General features: G+C 42.1%; 2 protein-coding genes across 2 annotated transcripts; both read left to right on the forward strand.

The window, feature by feature from the left end:
- The first annotated feature begins 408 nt into the window (after positions 1–408).
- pyya (peptide YYa) lies at positions 409–5,055 on the forward strand. Its single transcript, XM_027017857.2, has 4 exons — positions 409–567; positions 1,349–1,536; positions 3,279–3,359; positions 4,755–5,055. Exons 2-4 carry the CDS (start codon positions 1,349–1,351, stop codon positions 4,777–4,779), a joined length of 294 nt encoding a protein of 97 aa, XP_026873658.1. The 5' UTR covers positions 409–567; the 3' UTR covers positions 4,780–5,055.
- A 591-nt stretch (positions 5,056–5,646) lies between these two features.
- mpp2a (membrane protein, palmitoylated 2a (MAGUK p55 subfamily member 2)) lies at positions 5,647–22,574 on the forward strand. The gene is made up of 13 exons (XM_027017843.2): positions 5,647–5,854; positions 11,567–11,615; positions 12,886–12,986; positions 13,518–13,670; positions 13,856–14,011; positions 14,352–14,579; positions 17,626–17,757; positions 17,911–18,013; positions 18,933–19,001; positions 19,341–19,502; positions 20,089–20,291; positions 20,482–20,610; positions 21,170–22,574. Exons 2-13 carry the CDS (start codon positions 11,585–11,587, stop codon positions 21,344–21,346), a joined length of 1,644 nt encoding a protein of 547 aa, XP_026873644.2. The 5' UTR covers positions 5,647–5,854; positions 11,567–11,584; the 3' UTR covers positions 21,347–22,574.
- Positions 22,575–24,798: the final 2,224 nt, after the last annotated feature.

The following is a 24,798-nucleotide window of genomic DNA, read 5'->3' on the forward strand; positions in this document are numbered from 1 at the left end:
TACATATCGGAAGCAAAACATCTGCGAACTTCATATGTTTCATATTTACATTTTCATATTTGTTAACGGTTTTTACATGTGGGAATGTACTAATATTTGTTTAAACATACATTAACCTGAGTAATAATTTTGAGGACAGAGTTGAACATAAAAAATCCATTAATAGTATGTTAGATGATATAAATTAAGTGCGAAATGTCTGATGTTTAAATAAACGCTATTGGGAGTGACTCCAACATGTAACAAAAAGGTTTACGGAAGCTCGTTAAGCAGTATAAAAAGGAAGTGCACCGGGGGGGCTGTTTTATTAAAGTGTTCATAATTTGAGGTGACGCGCTGATGGGTCTGTGGGCTAAGCCCCTCCCATTCCCGTCTCGTTTTACGCAGCTCGAGAGAGAGTACTGTATATAAATCGTGGGAGTTGCAGGTAAAATAAGACAGATCTGCGATTACAAGACAACTTCTTAAAGGACCTTCGCAAAAGCAACAGAAGACTTTAAAAACAACTACCTGAACGCCCCGTCTTATAATCGAAGCGGCATTATCTCTGCACTGACATTACCGAAAGTAAGTAAGTTACCTCTCGGAGACCATGTACACTATTGGTATTTATCTTTAAAACCGCCTTCCTCTCCTTTTCTATTACTCGAGAAAAGGCATCTTACAGCGCAGGATTGGCACGCAGTGTAGAAATAATGAAATGCATGTTGAAATATAGACCTGTTGCTTTTTATGATTAGATGAAACCATCGTGATTCTTGATGCACTGTCATTCTATTCCGTATCATTTTTTGTGTGAACATGTTGAACAATCAGGACCACGGAGAGCAACCATTTCTCCGACACGCGCGGAACAAGCAACTTTAAGTTTCACCTGAACACAACGGAAAATAACAATAATTTACCGAGAACTACTGTTAGTGATTTGACATTCAGCAGTGAAAAAACAAGTTCACCATACCCGCTTTACCCTTCTCATTGCCCGACGGTGGACTTGTATTTAGCTATTTCACAAACGATGTCTTCACAGCTTAATATGCATGCGGTTTTGTAGAACTGAATCTTTCACTTAAAGTTTTACTATACCTTATAATCTATTCGAAAAAAAAAACGGTTTCAAGATTCTCGTCGCGTAGGTAACTAAACTGTTTCTACTTCTGCTTATGATGATAAAGAAGAAGAAAATAAGACGATAATGATAGTGCTGGTGGTATTGCTACTGTTGAATATTAATGAAAACTCACCAAAACTACATTAGATTAGACCAAGCTTTTACAAGTAGTGTTTTCACAGTTATAGTCAGGTATATATTTAACTTACTTCTTGTATTTTTTTCCCCCGTTAACAGATGACCATCATTTTGAAGTCGTGGACCGTCGTCGCCACCGTGCTGTTGTGCGTACTTCTATATCTCGGCACCTTCGTTGACGCTTACCCGCCAAAGCCGGAGAACCCGGGGGATGACGCGGCCCCAGAAGAGATGGCGAAATACTACACAGCTCTAAGACATTACATCAATCTCATCACGAGACAAAGGTGAGAGCAATCCACGCTCCGTCGTGAAAAAGCTTCGTTTCGTCCGTCCGAAAATGTTCCTGTCTGCAGACACAGGTTCGCGCCTCGCAACTCCAGGGCTCTCCTACGCATCCCTGATTACAATTTCCCGCTCGTGCAGTAGTACCGAGCGCAATCTTTAATACTCTATCGCATAAGGTAGCGAACAGACAGTATAATTCAGATCTGTAGTCTAAAGCGTCATTATTGGCCGTTCCTTAATGGCTGATGCACTCGTTATTTCGGTATCAAGGCTATAAAACCCGAGGAGATGCACCCTTGAGTGGTCCAAAATCCAATCCAAAACGAATTTTGGCAGTTATAGATTCGATTCGTGTGGCCCTTCCTGCATTGCCATGAAGGTTTATTTACGCATTTATGATTTCTGAATAGCTGCTTGACATTTGAAAGCGAGTGCTCCTATATTCAATAGGATTAACACCCTACTGCCCAACCCCCTGAGAAGCGAGCTCGCGTCTAGGGAAAGAAAACCCACACTTTAACTCACAGCACTAGCGTACAAAACAGAGAAAATCAAGACGATGGGACACCTACTGCGCTGCCTGTAGTGAATTAAAAGAACTCTCGTGATGACAGGTACAGGATACAGCATGTAAACGGACAAGCAGCTGGGATATGCAAATAAACAAACAGGCTTGAAATGCAAAGGAAATTTACTCTGAAATAAGAGAGGCCTGACTAAAGTCAGCAGACCCAGTATTTAAGGAAACAATGTTTACAATCGCTCGACTTCACAAATACCTGAAGTACACTTAGTCACGTATATAAGTGCATCAGAAAGAAACAGAACAAGTGAGAATCAGAAGACCGAAAGCTGATAGGCCAGCTCAAAAGTGGGCGTGGTCATAGGCATGATAACGCTGAGTCTGTGTTGAGTTTTTTTTTAAAAGGTCAAAGCTGCTGCATTTACACCTGTCCCAAAACATACGGACAAACAGAGCCGTTAAATGGAAGCCTCTTCATACTGTAATGCTTAGAGCTCTGGTCACCTTCTACAGTGACCCCATTTCAGAACTAAGTGCAATACGGGCTTTTAAGTACGACTGATGGATGCTGCTGGCAGGTGTCTGTTCAAGAGGGTTTGGAGGGTAAAATTACTTCATGGATGTGAGTGTTACCCTTTTGGCTCTATGCGTGAAAACTGCCTCCCTAATGCTTTTTGATGCACACTAGAAAAAAGACCTGAAAATGAACTTCAGATCCCTTGCATCTGCTTTCAACCTCAATCTGCAGTGGTTTTTAATATTCTTCTATTGATCCTGATTGAGTTATGTGTCCAGTGGTAATAATGAAACACCAGTCTTTTGAGGATAATGATGACGACGATGATGACGATGTTGTTTAGTGGTCTCCTCACCTCCCTTCCCAGCTCTTTTGCAGATACATATACTGCACACCTTTAGACCAATTAAAATTGTTCCTGTCCCCATCTGTGTTGCCGCTGTCAGATTTCCCAAGATTATTCCACAGCAACCCAGTCAGAGTTGGTTACCCTAATAAGTATTAGATGCATTTGACAGTAATGTACGACCCTAGTTCTTCCATGCAGTTTCATTTGTGAAGAAAAGGCTACATTACAAGTTCATGCTTGTTGTCATCACTGTTTCAGGAAAAAAAACCAAAACCTTTTTCTGTTAACTCATTTTGTTGAAGATAAAGACTTGATAGCGCTCTGCTTTCCTGCTGTGTTCTACCTCTGCCAGGTATGGGAAGAGGTCCACTCCAGAGGGAGGAATGGCTGACCTGCTGTTTGGAGAGAGTAACGAGCACAACCAGAGATCAAGGTGACGCCATAACACACAAGTGCTAACAAAGTAAAATTTATTTAGAATAATTATGTTTCTAAAACAGGGATTACAGACAAAGGTTACATATCGGCCTAATGAAAGTACAATGCAACAGGGAATGGACCTGGAATGAGGAATCAAAGCAACACCTGCCAAAAGCCCAGAACTATTTCTCATGGGGCATCCACGTAAGGGGAGCTGAGCTGCGCAGTAATATGAGACAGAGCACTGGCTCATGAATTTTTCACACCTGTAAGGAAAACAGGGGCCAGATGGATTTTCCCTTCTCTCCACCCATCAGTGATGGAGTGAGTTTGGGCAGCCTCACAGACAACGAATAGCAGAGTCCTTGACATTTAACACCCTATTGCATTAGACTTAAGAACCACAGGAAACAGAGCCAAGTTTGTAAATGAGAAGCCGCCGAAACGTTTTAACAGTTGTAGGGGCTGGGATGTTGTGTGCGCTTACGCTACGCATCTATAATTCACAAACAGATTCGTTAACCTAAAAATAGGCCTCACCTGCCTCACTCACACACGCTGACGTTCAGTTATGCCCCGATTATTCATAATGTAGACAAACGGACAAATGCTTCTTAAATTGATCTTTCAAAAACGACATATTATTTATAACTCTGAAATCCTAAAAGATGAAAGCAATTTCATTAAAATATAACAACATATCTGCGTGGTAATAGTTCTCTAGAAAATTTTATTTAACCAGTATCGAATTACCAAAATGACGTATATTTATTGCGATTTAAATCGGTAGTCTAGCGTTACGGTTACGTTAGAGGAGGCTTTTACTTTTTATGTATTCTGTGGTATTCCGTCTAAGCTAGGTCAAAAGCCAAAAGAAAGCGCCGAGCAGTTGGCTGAATAAAACAGCCTACCTAAACTGGATGCTTACTTCAGAGAACCGGAGAGTAGGCTAATGGTTTGACTGTTATATAGATTAAGAATGCCAGAGGTAAAAAAAAATAAATAAAAATAAAAAATTTGGACTTTAAACTCGTAGATTTTGCTAAGTGCAAAGCACGTAGCACGAACTATACCTGGGTGCATGCTTTAATGAGCACTGGCTTAATTGAGACATAAAAATAGCAAGTAAACAAGCTAACTGCACATTATTTAATTCACTACATATATATGGGGGTATGATTTCGTTTTGCACCGGGAGCCAGAAGGTCCTAGTTAGGCCATTGCAAGGAACTTTAAATGAAGGCCATCTCACCCCTCCCCACCCCCTTAAGCGCTTGTATGCATTAATTTCTTACCTGTCCCGAGTGGAGCTGTGCTATGTCAATACCTAAAGACAGGTCGTTCAGCTGATGCTCAGTAAATGTGAGGTAATAAAATTGTACTCTATGTCCTTTCCTGTCTCTCTCAGATACGAGGACTCGTACATGTGGTGATGGTGTTTGTGTCCTGCCAGCGACCCAACCACACTCTGCTTTCCTGTGCCTCCCACAGCAAGCCTGCAGAACGCCACATTTCAACTAAAACCCTTTCCATTATCCTCACACAGATCAACTCAACCTTCTCGCATTAAACCTGTACATAATTTATTACTGAACATAGAATATTAATATATATGTTCACAATTCACTGTCTTACAGATGATATATTCTTTTCGTTTGTACATATCAATGACTGTGATTAAAAGTTTACTTGATGACATGCTATCTGAACTTACTTGCTTGAACACGTATTTGCTCGTGGAAGGGCACAAAGGACACACTGTGGTCTATTAACAGGAAAGCAACGGGGACCTGAACTGTTTCCTGTCGCACACAAACAAGGCCAAGCCAAAATACATTTATCACCATATTCTGATACACTTCTGTACCATTGTTTATTCATAAGCGGAAGATGCCATCGCTTTATCACGTGTATGTAAACAATAGCCCCCGCTCCGTAACACTAGAATATGAGCTAGAATAAAATTAGGCGTGTTTAAATAAACGTTGTCCAACTAGATCATTTTAACAAAAGGATTTTTGCTGGCATGTAGTTTTTAATTTCTTTTCCGTGACACAACTGTTCCTAGTTTTGTTCTCAGTTTACTGGAAACTGTAATTGAGAGATATAGCTAAGCACACGCGGTTATTTTTTTTGTATTATATTCCGCTATATTGTTCCGTGTTTTTTACGCTCCAAAACAATTTACACATTGTAATATTGAACTTTAGCGTTACAAATATGCTTGTTGACAGCTGTTATTTGTGTATTGATTAACATTTGCATATCCTATCTATGTAGCGTATATTCAAACCGATGCTTAAAGCCCAGACTCCAACAGACTCGACGCGCGGTGCTCACGGTTGTGAAGCGTATTCGGTTGCATGAAGCCGGCAGGTCCCACCTAGCAGACAACGTAAAGGCTCCTTTTGAGCTGCGCAGCGAAAGGCGTGATTTGACGCTTGGTAGCGGTTCAGGTTACCTGTATCAACAAGGCTGCACATCGACGCGACCACCGATACAAGCGAGGTTAGTTTTATTCCGTATACTGCTGCGTATGTTTTGGTTTTTCCGACACGCTTCTCTTATCCTATTGCATTGTGTTTATTGCCGTGGTACTGTTATTCTCATGACATGACCCCCTAATTTCTGGCTATTGTGCATTAAATGTGTTTTGATTTGCCGAGTTTTGGCTTTCCTTTGTTGCATGTTTCTTCACTCGTAGTAAAATCCCGTCGTATATGCATTCATTTCTTCAGAATGCGGATTCGTATCAATGGTGTTGCCTATTGCCGACACACGCGTCCGTCCATGTTGTGTGTGGGCTCACACACATATGACACTTTTGTATCCCACGTAAAATGGAGCACTGTCCGTATGATCTTGTGGCGATTTCTCGCGTCTTATGCTGTTTATGGGTGTTATCATCCTTACCAGCTTCGTGCTTACTTACAGAAAGACAGAAGCAGAACAAAACAAGACAGGAGATGAGAAAGACTGAAAACTTCGCAGACATCAGTCGGTACACTAGCAAAAATAATCGCGCATGATTGATGCTAGTGATTAATTCCTATTTTAATATTATAATTATTATTATACAAATAATTATTATTTTAAGGGGATCTACGGTTCCGCCGAGTAGAGCTCTCCACTCTTCGCAGTTTGTGTAGTTTTAGTATAAATCACCAGAGCTGTTATGATATAGCCTAGAGGACTGCATCTAGTTCACACTGGCGCCCATGCTCGTCAGGCCGTGCCTAAGGAGAATAGAGCTACGCAGTTAACGTCTAGACGCCTTTCAGCCTTTCAGATTCTAACGGTGACTGACGCAGGCTGAACAGAATCTGATTGGTTCTTTGTGAGTTACTGATGTCCCGTGATACTTTTATTCCTACCTGTGCAACAAGATGATTCGCTGAAAAATAAAAATAAATACGTTAAAAAAACAGGACTTTTACCACTTAGTTCCACTTCAGTCTGAGCGTGAGTCTTAAAGGCTTGAGCTTCGCTGCTGGTGCTCACTGAATGCACACAATAGAACAAAACTCGTATTATAATGGTCTGTCTAATTATAATGGAACAGCTCTAATTATAATGGAACAATGGTCTGTCATTGTGCAGAGGAGGCCTTTGTGTGTGTGTGTGTGTGTGTGTGTGTGTGTGTGTGTGTGTGTGTGTGTGTGTGTGTGTGTTTGCACGGGGGACAGATGGGGTGTGGCCATGGGACCAGATGGTGCACAGGGACTGTGATGAGGAAAGAGCATTCAGTATGTGGGTGCTGGATCCTGCTAGCAGGGCTACTGTTCTACTGCTCAGGGTGTGTGGACTGAGGGTGGAGGGTTCGAGACCCCCTCCATGGCTCTCCCTGGGGATTCCACTTAGCTATGGAGCTTTCAGCCACTTCTGGTTGGAGTGAGTCCACTTGGCAATGAAGCCTAAACACTAGAGAAGTTCTTCAGTGCCAACCTTCCACTTTTCTGTTGGAGGACAACTTAATTGTCCTGCCACTTAAAAACAACGCCTGATAGAAAAATTCTAAAATAGATTAGAATTCAGAATTAAAAGTACTATAAGGTCCACCTATTTTGGACTGTGAAACAAACAAACAAAAAAAGGTTTGCAGTTTGTTGCCCAGTGTGTTAAGTTCAAGGCCTTGCCAATCATGTGCTGTATTCATAGGCCACACCAAAGGTTCAGAACTGTTGTGTTCCACTTCTGCGCCTACCTTTATCATGGTTTCTACACTACCTGAACCCAGTGTGTTTGGTCGTCCCTCAGGGCTCAGCTGCACTGTCAGCAAAGGCAGTCCGTGGAGGTGATGTGGAGGTCCCTGCAATTCATCCGTTGCTAAATGGCAGCACAACACTGGGAACTCTAGAAATACTCATTTTGTTATTGGTTATAAATACACTGTGAAGAATGCTGTCTGTTCAAAAAATGCCTTTGACGTGCTCATCAGTGTCAGATTCTCAAGAGTTTGAATCGTGAGGTGCTTTGTGAGGACATCAGTTTTCTACACATTTTGTGTCTTTATACTTGTGATGCTTGGAGCTATGCAGTGAATTTAGTGTATAATTTTATGCATTCATATGTGAGATGGTAAAACTGTACAGTGTAAAAAGCTGTCGGCACTCTCTACCTCTACTGGTCGAGTTTATGAGTGGCTTTGATCTCCCAAAATAAATGCATTTACATTGTTCTGTGTTAAAAATGAGTGATGCTGTGATGAGATACTGAATTCCTGTATTTGAATCTGACTTCTGAATTTAAGAGGGTTTATTGTGACTGTAATGTTATTGAGATTTTCATATATGTTAGATATGTGTACATGCACATTGAGAAACCCAACCCCTAGTCAGGTCCATCCTTTCAGTTCCAATGACTCACACTTATGAATATGTATGAGTGTTTTGAATATAAATATGTACAAGCCAGAAGTGTCTCCCCACCCCAACCCCCATTAAGGCTCAGTTCAGAAGACAGAAATATCTTTACTTTAGCTTCACAGCAGACCTGCAGCAGGGTACAGTCACATGTCTCTCTCCAGACTTACTCCACAGATGAACCCCTGTGAGATTTTTTCATTGCAAAATAGGGTCCCTCATCCAGTGGGTTTGTTTTAGTGCCTGCACATTATGGACATAAATGTACTCTTAGATGTACTTAAGGTACATTTTGTACTTTAAAATGTTGACATTCAGCATCTTTGATGTAGGTTTGTCATGCTCAACAGAGAACTACAGATCATGACTCAATATCCCAGAATTCCCAGGAGAGCACCCACCTTGTCAGTAGATCATCTTCCCCAGAATATTAATCAGACTCATCTGTTCCTCATTATTCCATCCTATAAAGACTCAGTGATTGTGAAGTATTGCTATAGTTTATTCTAGTGCATGCCCAGTGCTCATTTACCATTCTCTCTCTGTGTTTGTTGACTTCTGGTTACTATTTTTGGATTTCCTTTTAGATTTATTTGCCTGTTTTTATTTTTGCCCTGTCATTTTGGGCATTTTGGATTGTGTTTCTGGACTATATCTCTGACCCCCCCATTTTTGGCTATCTGCTTGTACTTTTCTAATACAGAGATCTTTGCATTAAAGCTTCTATTCCTTTCCACAAGAGCTTCTCTGTACACATCAAGTTACAATGGTAATGCCATAAGTATAAAGAGAACAGAAGGAAAAAATGGATAATGTGTCTTGTTTTAAAAAAGAAAAGCTAACGTTCACTTTTGTGAAGAAGGCTTATGTCCACCTTTGGAAAAAAATGAAAACAGCTAACATCTCCAGTTTATGCAGGTGCTGTAACAGTCAGGGCTAGTAGCTCATAAAGCTGTGCCTGAGTCATCTTTGTTCACTCTGTGTTAAAGGTGTACTTGAGTCATCTCTGTCCACTCTGTGTTAAAGGTGTACTTGAGTCATCTCTGTCCACTCTGTGTTAAAGGTGTACTTGAGTCATCTCTGTCCTCTCTGTGTTAAAGGTGTACTTGAGTCATCTCTGTCCACTCTGTGTTAAAGGTGTACTTGAGTCATCTCTGTCCACTCTGTGTTAAAGGTGTACTTGAGTCATCTCTGTCCTCTCTGTGTTAAAGGTGTACTTGAGTCATCTCTGTCCACTCTGTGTTAAAGCTGTGCCTGAGTCATCTCTGTCCACTCTGTGTTAAAGGTGTACTTGAGTCATCTCTGTCCTCTCTGTGTTAAAGGTGTACTTGAGTCATCTCTGTCCACTCTGTGTTAAAGGTGTACTTGAGTCATCTCTGTCCACTCTGTGTTAAAGGTGTACTTGAGTCATCTCTGTCCTCTCTGTGTTAAAGGTGTACTTGAGTCATCTCTGTCCACTCTGTGTTAAAGCTGTGCCTGAGTCATCTCTGTCCACTCTGTGTTAAAGGTGTACTTGAGTCATCTCTGTCCACTCTGTGTTAAAGGTGTACTTGAGTCATCTCTGTCCACTCTGTGTTAAAGGTGTACTTGAGTCATCTCTGTCCACTCTGTGTTAAAGGTGTACTTGAGTCATCTCTGTCCTCTCTGTGTTAAAGGTGTACTTGAGTCATCTCTGTCCACTCTGTGTTAAAGGTGTACTTGAGTCATCTCTGTCCACTCTGTGTTAAAGGTGTACTTGAGTCATCTCTGTCCTCTCTGTGTTAAAGGTGTACTTGAGTCATCTCTGTCCACTCTGTGTTAAAGCTGTGCCTGAGTCATCTCTGTCCACTCTGTGTTAAAGGTGTACTTGAGTCATCTCTGTCCTCTCTGTGTTAAAGGTGTACTTGAGTCATCTCTGTCCACTCTGTGTTAAAGGTGTACTTGAGTCATCTCTGTCCACTCTGTGTTAAAGGTGTACTTGAGTCATCTCTGTCCTCTCTGTGTTAAAGGTGTACTTGAGTCATCTCTGTCCACTCTGTGTTAAAGCTGTGCCTGAGTCATCTCTGTCCACTCTGTGTTAAAGGTGTACTTGAGTCATCTCTGTCCACTCTGTGTTAAAGGTGTACTTGAGTCATCTCTGTCCACTCTGTGTTAAAGCTGTGCCTGAGTCATCTCTGTCCACTCTGTGTTAAAGCTGTGCCTGAGTCATCTCTGTCCACTCTGTGTTAAAGGTGTACTTGAGTCATCTCTGTCCACTCTGTGTTAAAGGTGTACTTGAGTCATCTCTGTCCACTCTGTGTTAAAGGTGTACTTGAGTCATCTCTGTCCACTCTGTGTTAAAGGTGTACTTGTGTCATCTCTGTCCTCTCTGTGTTAAAGGAGTCATGTGTGGTTCTGCATCTGAGCATCTGGCAAGCTGTGTATTCACACATGGAGCATTGCAGTACTGTCTGGGGGGGATCAGAGGGGCAGAGGAACATGATTCTCTTACTTGAGTAAAAGTACAAATATTCCAGTAAAATACTCTGGTAAAGGTTGAAGCATATGGACTGATTTAAGTAAAAGTAAATATGTACATGCTCTTAGATATACTTAAAATGAAAAACTAAAAGTGCTTCTTTAAAAAGCATTTGTAAATTATTTTTTAGAGTATTACTTGTTAATTAGACATTGCACATACATAATACTAGACCTGTATCTGCAAAAATAAAACAAATGACATATTATCAGTTATTACTGTTATTTTTTTATTGCATGATAAAAATCGGATAGCCAGTCACAGGTGAGCAGTACAAATGTGCAGAGATATATCTCAAAGGATCATACGTCCTCATTCTTGTTTCACATCCATTTGAAACTGAAAGGAGAATGAAACCACATGACTCTTGCGCCTTGGAAACCATAACAAAAAACTGAATAACGAATCTTAAAGCGTAGCGAGGAGAGAACCTTTATTATGAAATGCAGTGAGTAGAAGTAAAAATATGAATACGCAAGTACAGATATTTTTAAAATGTGCTTAAGTACAGTAATAAAGTATATATCATTTGTTTCTTCCCACCTCTGGGATTTTTAGATTAACTTTGTGTATTACTGCAGCAAACTAATGCTATGAACTAAAGCTAACACTTCCTAAGCCTGACCTCAACCTCGGTGAGAATATACTGGCTCTTTTGGAAACCAGCCACAATGGCAAAATCATCTTTTACCATCAGAATAAGGACATGTAATACATGCATTCTTTCCATTTCCGTCTGAAGTTGCTTCTCGTACTAATAGACAAAGTGCTGATATTTCAGTCAAGTGGAAAATGTATGATTTCTCTCTCTCTCTCTCTCTCTCTCTCTCTCTCTCTCTCGCTCTCTCTCTCTCTCTCTAGCTCTGGGATCGAGCCATCATGCCTGTGGCCGCTACTAGCACTGAGCCTGGTGAGTCGCTCTGGTCCGCGTTTCCCCCTCGGTTTGGTTGGTTTTTACACAGAGATAAATCCAAGCGTACCAAAATGCTTCACAATAAACCCCATGAGTACCTTCTCTCCAATGGGGCAGGAGCAAGAAACTAGATACAGGAAGAAGGTCCGTTGTTCTGCACTAATACATATTTTGCAGCAGCAGAGATGGCATTTGTTCATATCTCTTGTAATTATTTGGGCAACATACCAGGCTGCACCTGGCTATGGGAGCCATTAAGCTCAAACTTGTGGAGTACACCTGATAGATGGGTCATATCAAGGTCAGATCACGTTCTGACCACAAACAAACCACTCCAGAGTCGTTCGGGCCCAAGACCACCTCCTCTCAAGGGTCTTGTTCAGTTGTTTTGGTCTACATGAGAGTACGATTACTGTATCATACCTGCCCAAAGGAATCATACCAATGATGAAAATGAACCAGAGTCTGATTTAACTGGACTAAAAAGAGCAGGTGTGAAAACACCCTTAATACCCCTCTGCGCTTTGAGTTCTGTGATTCAAGGTCCTGGTATCCCTCTGTGCTTTGTTACCTTTGGTGAAAACCTTTGACGTGGTATTGCAAGATCTAGACAAAGATTAAATCCTGCACCAGTTTTAGATTGAACTGCTTTCCATTAACACACAAAATTTATTATTTCTCTATAACAGCTGTACAAGTGCCAGAGTGCATATGCCCCCCAAGCCAATCTTGTAATGCCTTTCTTTAGAGGAAGAAATTGATTTTGTCCACTTGCATCTGTGTCAAAAGGACCATGAGCCCATGAATGCAATCCATAAAGCCTGAGGTGTGTAGTCACTGAAAGATTCCTTCATTAAGCCTTTTACAGGGACGAATGTTTTGCCCCTGCTGTGCTAAAGAGAATGAAGGAATCTCATATATAAACAAAAAGGAGCTAATATGAAATAATGAAGTGAGGAGTTATTAATGATGCTTAGTGAAAGGGTTTGATTTGCTTGGTCTTGTACTGTGTCTTATGGCCTGGGATGTAATGCTTGAATGTTAGCTGTTAATTCAGAGCAAACTGAGACAGTTGAAAAGTAAATGTGTCACTCTGCCTCCTTATCTCTGCTTCTTTAACCATCTTTCTCCCTTTTCTTACTCCCTCTTGCTCTTTAACTCTCTTTCTCTATCACACTCACTTTTTCACTCTCGTTCTTTCTCTCACACTTTCTTAATCGTTCTTTTATTATCTCTCTCTTCTGTCACTCTCTCTCTCTCTCTCTAGCTGCTTCACAGGTTCTGGACACACTGAGCGATAGCACCAGCTCCACCACAGCGAATGATCTCGATCTAATCTTCCTCAAGGGCATCATGGAAAGTCCAGTGGTGAGGCTGCTAAAACACACACACACACACATACACACACACACACACACACACACACACTCACACACACACACACACATACACACACACACACACACACACACACACACACACACACACACACACACACACACACACAGGTCCAATTTAAATTTTTGAGTTAATTAAATATCATGAGTTACAGAACAACAGTCTGTTGATGTTAACTAATTCATTCATTCATCTTCGAAACCGTTTAGACCAATTCAGGGTTGTTGGGGGCTGGAGCCTACCTGACAGTACAGGACACAAAGCGGGAGATGTTAAAGTAACTCAATTCTTTAAAAATTTTAAGGCAGCCAAGACAGCAATTTTTTTTTATAGGTAGCTTTTTCTGGAACATTCTAAAAGCCAACTGCAAGCTTTACAATTTTGGAGAATGATAGTAGAATGTTGGAGAATGTTGAGGCAGAACGTTGTGGGAGAATGTTTGTTTGTTGGAGAATGTTTGTTTTTGAAGACACCGTACTGTGCGTGTGTGCTTTGTGCCAGAGTGCCGAGAGCCCAGAGGAGCCTCGGCTCGAGGCGGTGAGGGATAATAATTTGGAGCTGGTGCAGGACATCCTGCGGGAGCTGAGTCCGATCACCCACCGCAGCAACACAGCTGCTGAGCTTTCGCGCATCCTTAACCAGCCCCACTTCCAGGTACGAGCCCTAGACTGCACAAGCAGCCCCAATTCCAGAGACGAACCCTTGGTCACGCAACCCTAACATCCAAGTTATATTATGTTATGGTGTTATTTCACCTCTATCATTCATCGCGGGTAAAAATTTATTGTTATTATGTTCATTGGTGTACCGTTGTTAGACATGTGATGATTGGTTCACAGTCTCTTCTGAAGACCCATGACTCTGTGGCTTCTCGGACGTGTGAGACTCCGCCTCCTAGCCCAGGGGCTTTTAGGGAGGCCACAGTCGCTCTCCCGCCTGTCCCCGCAGATGCTGTACGCATGGTGGGCATCCGCAAAGTGGCCGGAGAGCACCTGGTAGGACCGTCAGAGTGCACCCATCTGCATGTCCACATGTTTGCATTTGTCCTTGACCAACAACTCAAATAGATGATGTGAACTCCTGCCAGTAGCCTACCTAACATCCAATGACTTTGATATAATGTAGGCTCCTGGTTATTCTAGGCTAACTATCTAAAGAATTTAAGGATTTATGAAGTAAGCAGAAAACAACCCCCCAAAACATAAGCTTAAATGTTACCATACTTTATAAACAGCACAGTTTTGTAGTTCATTGTAGGTTTTGGGTGATTCTCGGTGCCTGCAGTAGGTGGCACCGTGAGGCACAGGGTGATGGGCCGTGTGCGCTCCTTGTCAGGGCATCACCTTCCGGGTGGAGAACGGAGAGCTAGTGATCGCCCGTATCCTGCATGGTGGGATGATTGACCAGCAAGGCCTCCTCCACGTGGGCGACATCATAAAGGAGGTGAACGGCAAAGATGTTGGCGACGATCCGCGGGCGCTGCAGGACGTGCTGCAGGAGGCCAGTGGAAGCGTGGTGCTTAAAGTTCTCCCCAGCTACCAGGAGCCCCAGCCTCCCAGACAAGTACCACACACTCTGCCGTTAGGCAGTATTCCCAGTTTGGAATTCTTTTTTGATAATCCTTTAATCGTCTGCTGTTGCTACAGTTTACTCTGTGTCATTGCTATATTATAAATGGAAGTCCCAATTTCTTTCATACTAGGGTGTCTATCTGTAATCAGAGGTGGGTATAGTGGTCAAAAACTGTACTCAAGTAAAAGTACTGTTATGTTTGAATACTAATTACTCAAGTAGAAATAAAGGTATTCATTTAAATTATTACAAATAAGAAAGTTAAAATAATGAGTGGTGTGTAGCGAGTTACTTGATAGGAATAGGAAGATATATATATATCCCACAAACTAAAAAATGTGGTCCTCGTAGTTCTTTTTTTATTCAAATCAAATCTGTTTTAAAGGTGTTCCTCTTAGGTGTGGTTTTATGTCTATTTTACAAGTATATATTACTTATTCATAAATAAGGCTGTTATTACACTTAAAATATGTCCAGTAATAGTCTGCCAACATAGAGGGACATTTTGTTACCGATTTTCCATAGGCCTGTTATAGCCTACATAACTGCAAGTGAGTATAATGGGTTGCAAACTATATGTCCTATCTAAGTAGACATCTAAAAGCATTTTGATAGATCACATCTGCTAAATGCCATAAATGCAGATGTAGATATAATGAAACAAAAAAAACAACCCTATGGTTGATAGAGATATTATGAAAACATTTGGATTCAGCGTGCAAAAATACTTTATAAACAACAAATTTTCTTTGCTCTGGTTCTTTGTCCTACTTAAACTAGTCCATGTGTTATGTTTAAGATACATGAGGTTTTTCATATTGGCAAAAATATTGTGCATAAGTCACATAAGTCGCAAAGACCACATTAGAGTAAATGATCACTTTGTGATTAGTAGTTTCGAGGAATATTCAGAGCTGCTGCCCAAGGTCACTTACATCTTAACTGGGCAGTGGTGGCTCAGGTACTTAACTAGTAATTAGAAGGTTGCTGGTTCAAGGCCCTTAACTCTCAATTGCTAAAGTTGTGTTCAATCATAATTGGAAGATGCTTTGGATAAAAACGTCAGCTAAATGCCTGTAAATGTAAGCTTTCATTATATGGTAAGTAAGCTAGTTAGATATCCAACATTGCCTAGCTGACCATTTTTTCTTAGAACATCATTGAGATCGCATCACACTTTTATACACACATGAGCCTTAGAAGAAAGGATATTTTGCGAGCTACTTTTCATAAAATTTGAGGTTCACATTGGAAAATGTGCTAGTTTGTACCTTAAGTCTACTGCGCAGTTGTCTAATTTACAGTGCTGCTTGTTCATCATCTTTAGGGATTTCTCTAACCCTCCCTTACTTGACAGGAATGTTGACGAATAGAGTAAAAGTACATTTTTGACTTCGCAAATGTACTCCACTAAGAGTATAAATTGCCCTCTTTTAAAACAACTCTTAAAAGTGCAATTTGTTCAAAAAGTTACTTAATTAAATGTAACAGAGTAAATGTAGTGCGTTACCCACCTCTGTCTGTAATATAACAGTGACATATAGACAATGACATGTAGTCACACCACACATGACATTATTTTTAATGTTGGCAACTAATATTTTGTTGTCTTAAGATCTGCAATGCTTGGGAGTTAGTGGACTAGGGATGCCGCGTTGTTTTGATACCATTGTAGAACACTTACCTGTCATGTATTGTGAATGGTCATAAGTATAGATATTTTTAGGTCACATAATGTCAAAGTCCTAGCTAAATAAACAGGCTAAATTATGTGCAATCATATACAGAAGTCACTTCCAATGCAATAGTGGTGATAGTCTTTGAAGGGAGAAATTAGGGATTTCACTTGCTGATGACTGTCAATGTGCAACCTTCTCCTGGCTTCATTCACACGGGAACGTTCACAGATTAATAGTCACTGGGTGAAGAACTCCAATCATGTAACTACATCAAGCCAAACAACACCAGGCTGTGCAGACAATAACTCATTTTCAGTCTGGAACTGTACATGTCTCCTGGAAGTGTGAGGTGCAGAGCATTCTGTTCAAGGAGACTCTTCAGTGAAGACACTTTTGAATTGGAAATCCATAATGGTGCTCGTAGCAGCGTATAGCTGCTTTACCATTGTTATGCCTACATGGTTGTCATGGAGATGGCCCAGTTGTTGCGCTCCTGGTGGAGAGTAGCCTGGGAGAAGCCTCACTCTGTCGTGCGTGACCCCAGTGACCACTGCATACGTCAGTGGCTGCATGCCCATGTGGTTAGCCTCCAGTTCTCCGGTACAGCTGGGGCTCTATCTCTGACAACAGACCCAGCCATTCCACATTTAGGATACGTAGATTTATCCAGTCATGTTTTCTAACATCTTCTGGTGAAAGTAAAAGATATAATGGGCTGAAATGGCTCCTACAAGTGACATAAGAGTACATGCTACATTCACCAATATTCTTTCATTCAGAATTTTCTGTATATATATATATATATATGTTACAGTACATCTACAGTACATCTACACTAACTCTGATACAAGCGAAATATCACAAAATATCACAATACGTTTTTAAGACAGACATATGAGAAATGTCACGGGACGCTCCCCCCCCAAGAGTCACGTGGTACGGCCTGCCGCGTGCAGGGGGGTTCACCCATGTTTGTAACCACACCCCCGTGAAGGCACGCACCTGTACGGGGTTACGTGTTTGTGTGTGTCTATTTAAACCCACGTCAGCGCGTGCCTCACCATTGGTCATTGTTAGGCTGCTGTCAAATGTAAAATGCATATGTAATCTTCGTTCAGTGTTATGAGAGTCTATATTTTTGTTACGTGTTTGAGTCGTGTCTTTCGTTCATGTTGTATATGAGTGCCACTGTCGTTCATGTCTTTTGTTAATAAATGTCACCTCATCGAGGGAGTCTGTGCGTCCTGCTCCACGCCCATCGGCACTCAGGCCAGCAGATCCGTTACAAGAAATCAATGTGCGTGTTGTGTGCTGATGTTTTTGAGCTTTGGTTAATGCCGTGTCATCTGCATGCCTAGGTCTTCGTGAAGTGCCACTTTGACTATGACCCGGTCAGTGACAACCTCATTCCCTGCAAAGAGGCTGGCCTCCGCTTCTGTGCAGGAGACATTTTGCAGATCGTCAACCAGGAGGACGTCAACTGGTGGCAGGTACGGCAGGCCGGCAGCAGGCCACCATGACCACACACTGGTGGTTTCGAACTCTTACTCTGAAACGCGCCGCAAAGCTCAGGGTTTTGGGTGCCCAGTCAAGGGCATGAAGGGTGTGTTGACTCTGGTATGTGTGTCTGTGTGTGTCTGCAGGCTCAGAGGGTTGAAGGTGGTAGCGCTGGACTCATCCCCAGTCAGCTGTTAGAGGAAAAGAGGAAAGCGTTTGTGAAGAGAGATGTGGAGCTTCCACCTGCAGGTACCACTGAGCATTTTTATATATATATGTTTACAAAAATATATATAAATATTTATATATATATATATATATATATATATATATATATATATATATATATATATATATATATATATATATATATATATATATATATATATATATATAGAGAGAGAGAGAGAGAGAGAGAGAGAGAGAGAGAGAGAGAGAGAGAGAGAGAGAGAGAGAGAGAGAGAGAGAAGGCAAAAAGCCAGAAAGTAGCATTTGCTGTTTGCTTTGTTCTGCTACTGACGATGACAGTGCTGAGCAAATGCATACAGGTAAAATGCCACATGACATCCGATCTGCCCATTCACATTAAAGTCACATGACCACAAATCTGATATAAGGAAAGTGACTCAAATCTGATTTAAAAAGATTTGATTTGTGTCCACACAGCTCTGCAAAAATCTAATCTGTGTCACACTAAAACAAAAAATGGGATTTGAGTCACTTCAGGTTGGTAATGTGAACCCAGTGGTAAACTAGACTCTCCATTACCCAGTGATAAACTAGACTCTCCATTACCCAGTGGTAATCCAGAGTTTCCATTACTAGTAGCAATATAGAGTCTTCATTACCCATTGCTAATATAGAGTATCCATGATCCAGTGGCAATCTAGAGTCTCTATCATCCAGTCTTAATCCAGAATCTCCATTACTGGGATAATCTAAGGGCATCAATGTGCTCTTTTCCTTGAACTCCAATTCAGAGATTTGTTAACTATTTCTAAGAGATTATACAGCTGTTACTGCTGTTCCCTAGATAAATGTTCAGTTTTCAGACTTCAGCCACAGGACTGAAGGTTAAAGAATCCATCAAAAGCATTATGCAGCCCAACCTTTCCAGGTGTAAATATGTAAGCTTGCCTGATCTGAAGGGGGTGCTGCTGTGTTACAGGCACTCTGTGTAGTGGCATTGGAGGCAAGAAGAAGAAGAAAGTGATGTATTTGACCACCAAAAATGCAGGTTTGTGTTCCCACCATTTTTACCTTTTATTCAGACTGTCTCAAATAGTTGTAAACATCATGCTGTAAGTACAGAACACACCGACCCAAGCACCATTATTCTATTGGTATCAGCTTTAGAAATCTAGAAAAGAAACTGACAAGCCAAGTGTGAACCAAGTGTGAACAGGCAGGAACATTCTAGGCACTTCCCCACAAACACAAGTAGGGCACATCAACAAAGTGTTAGTGTGTCGTTCTGTTGGAGAATGTTAGTTTGGAGTTCCATGAGCATGAGGTGTGTGTCTTCCCCCACTCCCTCCTCTTATATCCTTATCTCTCTCCTCTGGTGCTCCTTCAGAGTTTGACAGGCACGAGCTGCTGATCTATGAGGAGGTTGCCAGGGTGCCTCCGTTTCGGAGGAAGACACTGGTACTGATTGGTGCTCAGGGAGTGGGCCGGCGCAGTCTGAAGAACAAGCTGCTAGTGTCCGATCCTCAGCACTATGGAACCACCATCCCCTGTGAGCACCTGTCAGCCTCCAGCTTCTGCACACTTACAAGCTCTGTTTTTAATTTGGCGTGCTGTATAGGAAACAGGCATACGATGAACTCTAAACTGTTTACAGAAAAGTCTTTTTGTTGTTGTTGTTCAGTTCTGTTAAATTGAAGCTGTGATTATCTGCATAATTCCTACATAATTCACACCCCCAACGGATTGGAAGAAACACCCCTGTCTGATTGCTCATGATTAGCACTAATGTAACAATTAGCTAGGGTTCTGGGTAGGTGTGCAAAAACCAGCCCTCTTGGAGATTTTTTTAGATAAGCATTTTATAAATATGATACTTAATTTTTTTGAAGTTTGGATGCAATAGGACATGCCTTGAGTACAGTTTTAGATATTTTTTATATTTCTTATGTATTCAAAAATAAAATATTTAAAAAGGCACAGAAGGAAAAGAAGTAAACAGTTTTAAGTAAAATAGTATGTAAAATATGATATTGGGAAAATCATTTTGTGACTGTTAACCGCAATACTGATAACCAATCATAAATTCGCCTACCCCTAGTACTGCCTCATGGTCCACTGACTCTGTGCTGCTTCAGATACCTCTAGGAAGCCCAAGGCAGGTGACAGGGAGAATATGATGTATGCCTTCACGTCCAGGAGCAAGATGGACAGCGACATCAAGGCAGGCCGCTACCTGGAGCACGGCGAGTACGACGGCAACCTCTACGGCACCAAGATCGACTCCATTCACGAGGTGGTGGAGGCAGGACGCATCTGCATCCTGGACGTCAACCCACAGGTCAGAGCCTCCACCCGTGAACACCGACCACACTGTGCGTCGGAGAACTGGCTGCTAGATGTTGTGGCTATTTCATGAATGACATTAAGCCTGATCTTGTGCATAACGATATTTCTGGCCTATAATCTATAACAGAAGAACATCTGAATGAGATGGCAGAGAGAGCGTAATTGCATCTCCTGTGTTTTAGGCTCTGAAGGTCCTGAGGACGTCGGAGTTCCTGCCTTACGTGGTGTTCATCGAGGCTCCAGAGTTCGAAGTGCTGAAGTCCATGAACAGCTCAGGCGTGGAATCAGGAGTAGCCACCACGCAGCTCACGGTGAGAGGCTCCACTTGTGCCTGATACTTTTACGTTTACGCCAGTTGGAAGAAGCTCTTATCTAGAGTGAATTGGTTGATTATCAGCAAGACAGTGTGTGAATTCACTGTGAACTGAACCCATAAGTTGCTAGCACATTGCTGTTCCTGCTTTACCAGCCTGAGAGATGGGCTTTGGTGAGGTGGTCACCTTGGCGAGCATGGTGCTAATAACCGCAAGGTGTTTGATCACGACGGAGAACACACACACTGAAATTTATACTGATAAATTATAAGGATTGCTATGGATCAGAGCATTTGCCGTAAATTAGCTGTGGTTGTTTTTGATGTTCAGTTCTTCCCGAGTAGTGTAGTTTTCCACAATTGGCATTTTTAATATAGGAACACTGTTGAGATTGGCATGTCACAGGACATAGCTCCACTCCACAGCGTCTTGGCAACACTAACTAAATAGTGAATCACAGAGAATTTCCCCATTCAAGAAAACATTCAACAAAAATGAAAACCATGCCACTCCTGAAACGTATCACCAAAGTGTGTACGACCTTCCTTGTTTCCAGGATGCTGAGCTGAAGAGGACAGTTGATGAGAGCACGAGGCTTAAGAGAACATATGGACACTACTTTGATCTCATCATTGTAAACGAAAACCTGGATGAGACCTATCACAGTCTCAAAGCCTCCATGAAGAAGCTGAATGGCGCCCCCCAGTGGGTGCCTGTTAGCTGGGTGTTTTAAGCACCACACATCAAAAGACATATAGGACGTGTGAAACCCTGAACGACAGAGCTTACCCATTTTCGGTTAATTTACAGTCGAATTAAATGTATTTTAATTTTTAAGACGAGGGTTTTCACAAGTTCAAATGTGGTCCTGGTGGTGTGTGTGTGTGTTTGTGTGTGTCTGTAGTTTCTGCCCTCATCCTGCGATACACGTGTTTATTGAGCGGCAAAGTGATGTGTAGGAACAGGATCGTATATTGTTTAAATTACGCAAACCTGAACTCGAGCGCATGTAAAGTTGCATATACTGGGGGATACATCGTTGAGTCTAGCATGTTTCGCTGCACAGATTATGAGTCGTCCTGTTCTCCAGCTGTTTTAGTGGGACCAAACTGCACGTTTGGATGGACAACGAAACACGCTCTTAAGACCTAATCACTGGCGGTAGAATGGCAGACTTGAAGTCTTACCACTTTCCCGCAATATCTCCACAGCAAAGGCAGTAGATGCCGGTCCGACGTTTTCCTGCCAAATTCTATTTTTATTACAAGGTTCTATTTTGTATGGACTCCCAGTGGCTTTTGTAAAGATTTTCATGCATGTCACGCACGTATAGCGGTTTTATTATAATTTATTTGGAGCATATTAGTAATGGGTCCATTTATTCGTTCACATAGTCTCGCTTTCAGAATGAAATCATCGTACATAGCAACTCAAATGAGTGTACGTTTCCAGTATGTCAAGTTAAATGTGAGGAAATCTCGATCTAACGTCAAACACCCAAACGACCGCGTAAGTAGCGTACAACAGTGAGCATGACGTCGTATGCTGTGACGCTGTCCGTGACGTGTTCACCCATCGCATGGATCTTGGTGGCTTTAACTCGTCCGTTCCTCTGCTAAGATTCATTATGTGCTTGATCGACTGACGGCAGGCATGGCTATTCATTGGTATGATACACGTCTATGAACCATACTTTAAAAATACAACAAAACTGGTTTACAATTGTTCATGAAGTTTGAGTGCATTAAATTGGTGGCAGCTATTATTTAATTAAGGGCATATACTGGAGATATTTGAATAAAAAACATTGGATTTGTTTTGGATATCCTTTCTTTTCTACCTGATGTTCATTAAATGTATAGGCCAGAAGAGATGATCTTTGTCCTGCTCTGCTTGCCATCGCTGTGTGTGGTTTAAAGGGAACGACATTTTCTCAAATAAAAATCTAGAAGTGAATTGTGTCTTTGAATAAAATCGCGTTGTCTTTTACAGTGCTGTTTGGTCACAGCTCACAACATGAGTTCAGCAGGAGGGGACGTTTGATTGCTGATCAGCTTGGCCTGCTCCGGTTCCGTGCACAGTGGTCTGAAAGGTGCGAGTTGTTCCAAGTGACTGTGATCTACAGACGGAAACTGAGAGCACGCGGCTACTGCAGCGTGTAGTCAGTGCGTGAAAGTTCACTTGAATCAGTGCATCGTTTATATTTTATGTAATCCCAGTTCTGCTATATACTGATCTTTTCAGGATACATCTTAGCTGTTTTTTGTTTTTTTTATCAGTTGACAATATTGGAAAAATGATCAAGAGCCTACATTCCAGTTCTAAAGCTCACCAGCCATTCTCATGCAGCTACAGAGAATGATGTGGATGTTGGTTTTGGCCTGTTGTGCTGTGGGCTGCTCCTGGGAGCTGCTCTGTTCACCAGGAGTGTGCTGTGTAAGAGAAGCGTGACTTAATGGGTTTCTTAGGCCTCCCGCACTGCTGGTGACCGACCACGATCAGAGATAAGATGCTAAAGAAAGGTGAGAAACTTACTGACTGCAGACGGGCTGAATCTCAATCAGAATCTCAGGGTCCTGGCTTTTCAGAGAGAGAGAGAGGCAACTTCAAACTGTGTTATTGCAGAATAAATGCTTTTAGTGACCTAATGTCTGCATTTGGTGTAAACCTCTGAGATCATGTGGCCATCAGTAATGAATGCGGTATAAACATCAACGCTTCAGTCAGCATGAGCAGGTTGGTGTTTTATCTCACAGCAACAGGTAACACGCGCCTGTAAAAATGGGCAATATGCAGCTATGTTTTCTATGCTCTCTGTTAAAAGGCCCGGAAGTCAAGCCTGTGGCAGTGATAGCTATATCTTGGCAATTCCTTATCAGGGCTTTTAGACTGAATCTTAATTCAACAACAAAACGCCCAAGCTTTCCTAACATAAGAGTGTTCTTGGCGCATTATGGAGCTGGAGGTTAGGAGTCAGGATGTTGGTGATTTTTCTACTTTCAATACACCCGTTTTAAGCTGACAAAGGCTAATTAAATCGCTGCTGAGTTTAGTCAACGGTGCTGGAAACACTGAAAGGTACAGTGCAGAGGTGAGGGGGCGTGGTGGGGTGAGGAGGAGCAGAGTGAGGCAGTCCTCCTCAAAAAGGGAACCTAATGAAAATATTTAAAAAGATCTTTTCAATCAGAGGAATGATGCAAATCGCTTGATTCACTCTGAAGCATGACGAGGAAGGCCCATCATGCACACCTCTGATGCCTGCTGTAATGAGCGATAAATCAGATCAGCTTGGCTCCATGGCGAGTTCGTGTGTGGCAGGTTTCTGTGAAGACCAAGTCCCGGAGGTTCCAGATGCTGTGGCAATTGTCAGTGGCAGCAGTGCTGGTGAAGAGTCCTGCTTCCTGCTTCTGGAGTAGCATGACCAGGTGAGAGGCTACTGCCACTCTGCAAAACCACAGTTTCGAGTTCGACAAGGGTGTGACTTGGCCAATTAAATGTGTTACATTTTCGTTCTCTGCATTGGAGATTTTCTCCGGAGTCTTTGGGCATCTCCAGCCAGTCCTCATGTTTAACTTTTTCCAGTTTCTTAGCAACCTGAAGCAACTGTTCGGCACTCTGCAGGTAGGTTTGGAGCTGAACCAAAACAAAAGCATGGACTAGCCAGAGAATTGGACTGGGAGCCTTTGATATTGAGAGGGTTTTGCTGCAAGTGGCCCTGGATCAGATCACAGATGGCCAGCTTCAGCCTGTCCAGCTGCAGGAGCACTTCATCACAGTGCTACTGGATGAGGGCCCCTGCCACATCCACTCAGGCAAGACAGAGAAGGCGGAGAACCTGAGGAGGCCGTTCCCCAGAGACTCCTGCACTGTGGTTGAGCTGATAAGGCTTTGTTGTGTCTGGATGCTTTTGGTAGGATTAGCCATGTGGCTACTGTTTGTGTTTGGCTTCCAGATAAAATCAGGCTAGGGTTAGGTATAGGATTACGAAAACAAGATTAATGTTTAATCCCATCAAGTAAGTAATTTAAGTGAGACTCAGCTGACCTCCTCTACGGTGCAAAGACTCTCTGATCCTCCATCTCATCAGCCGTGGCACCATACCTGTGTGCTTGAGCTCATGCCCTCTGCGTCCTGCTCAGTACTAGCGCCCCCTAGGGCCCGTGGCATCATTACAAGCGAGGGGAG

Source organism: Electrophorus electricus, chromosome 1 (genome assembly GCF_013358815.1).
Source record: "Electrophorus electricus isolate fEleEle1 chromosome 1, fEleEle1.pri, whole genome shotgun sequence".
Taxonomy (NCBI): domain Eukaryota; kingdom Metazoa; phylum Chordata; class Actinopteri; order Gymnotiformes; family Gymnotidae; genus Electrophorus; species Electrophorus electricus.

Excerpts from the sequence above, each read along its gene's own strand:
- pyya (XM_027017857.2), top strand. The coding sequence starts at position 1,349 with ATGACCATCATTTTGAAGTCGTGGACCGTCGTCGCCACCGTGCTGTTG. Across the intron at positions 1,537-3,278 it reads AATCTCATCACGAGACAAAG|GTATGGGAAGAGGTCCACTC; the intron begins GTGAGAGCAATC and ends TACCTCTGCCAG. Across the intron at positions 3,360-4,754 it reads GAGCACAACCAGAGATCAAG|ATACGAGGACTCGTACATGT; the intron begins GTGACGCCATAA and ends TGTCTCTCTCAG.
- mpp2a (XM_027017843.2), top strand. The coding sequence starts at position 11,585 with ATGCCTGTGGCCGCTACTAGCACTGAGCCTG. Across the intron at positions 13,671-13,855 it reads TTAACCAGCCCCACTTCCAG|TCTCTTCTGAAGACCCATGA; the intron begins GTACGAGCCCTA and ends ATTGGTTCACAG. Across the intron at positions 19,002-19,340 it reads TTTGACCACCAAAAATGCAG|AGTTTGACAGGCACGAGCTG; the intron begins GTTTGTGTTCCC and ends GTGCTCCTTCAG.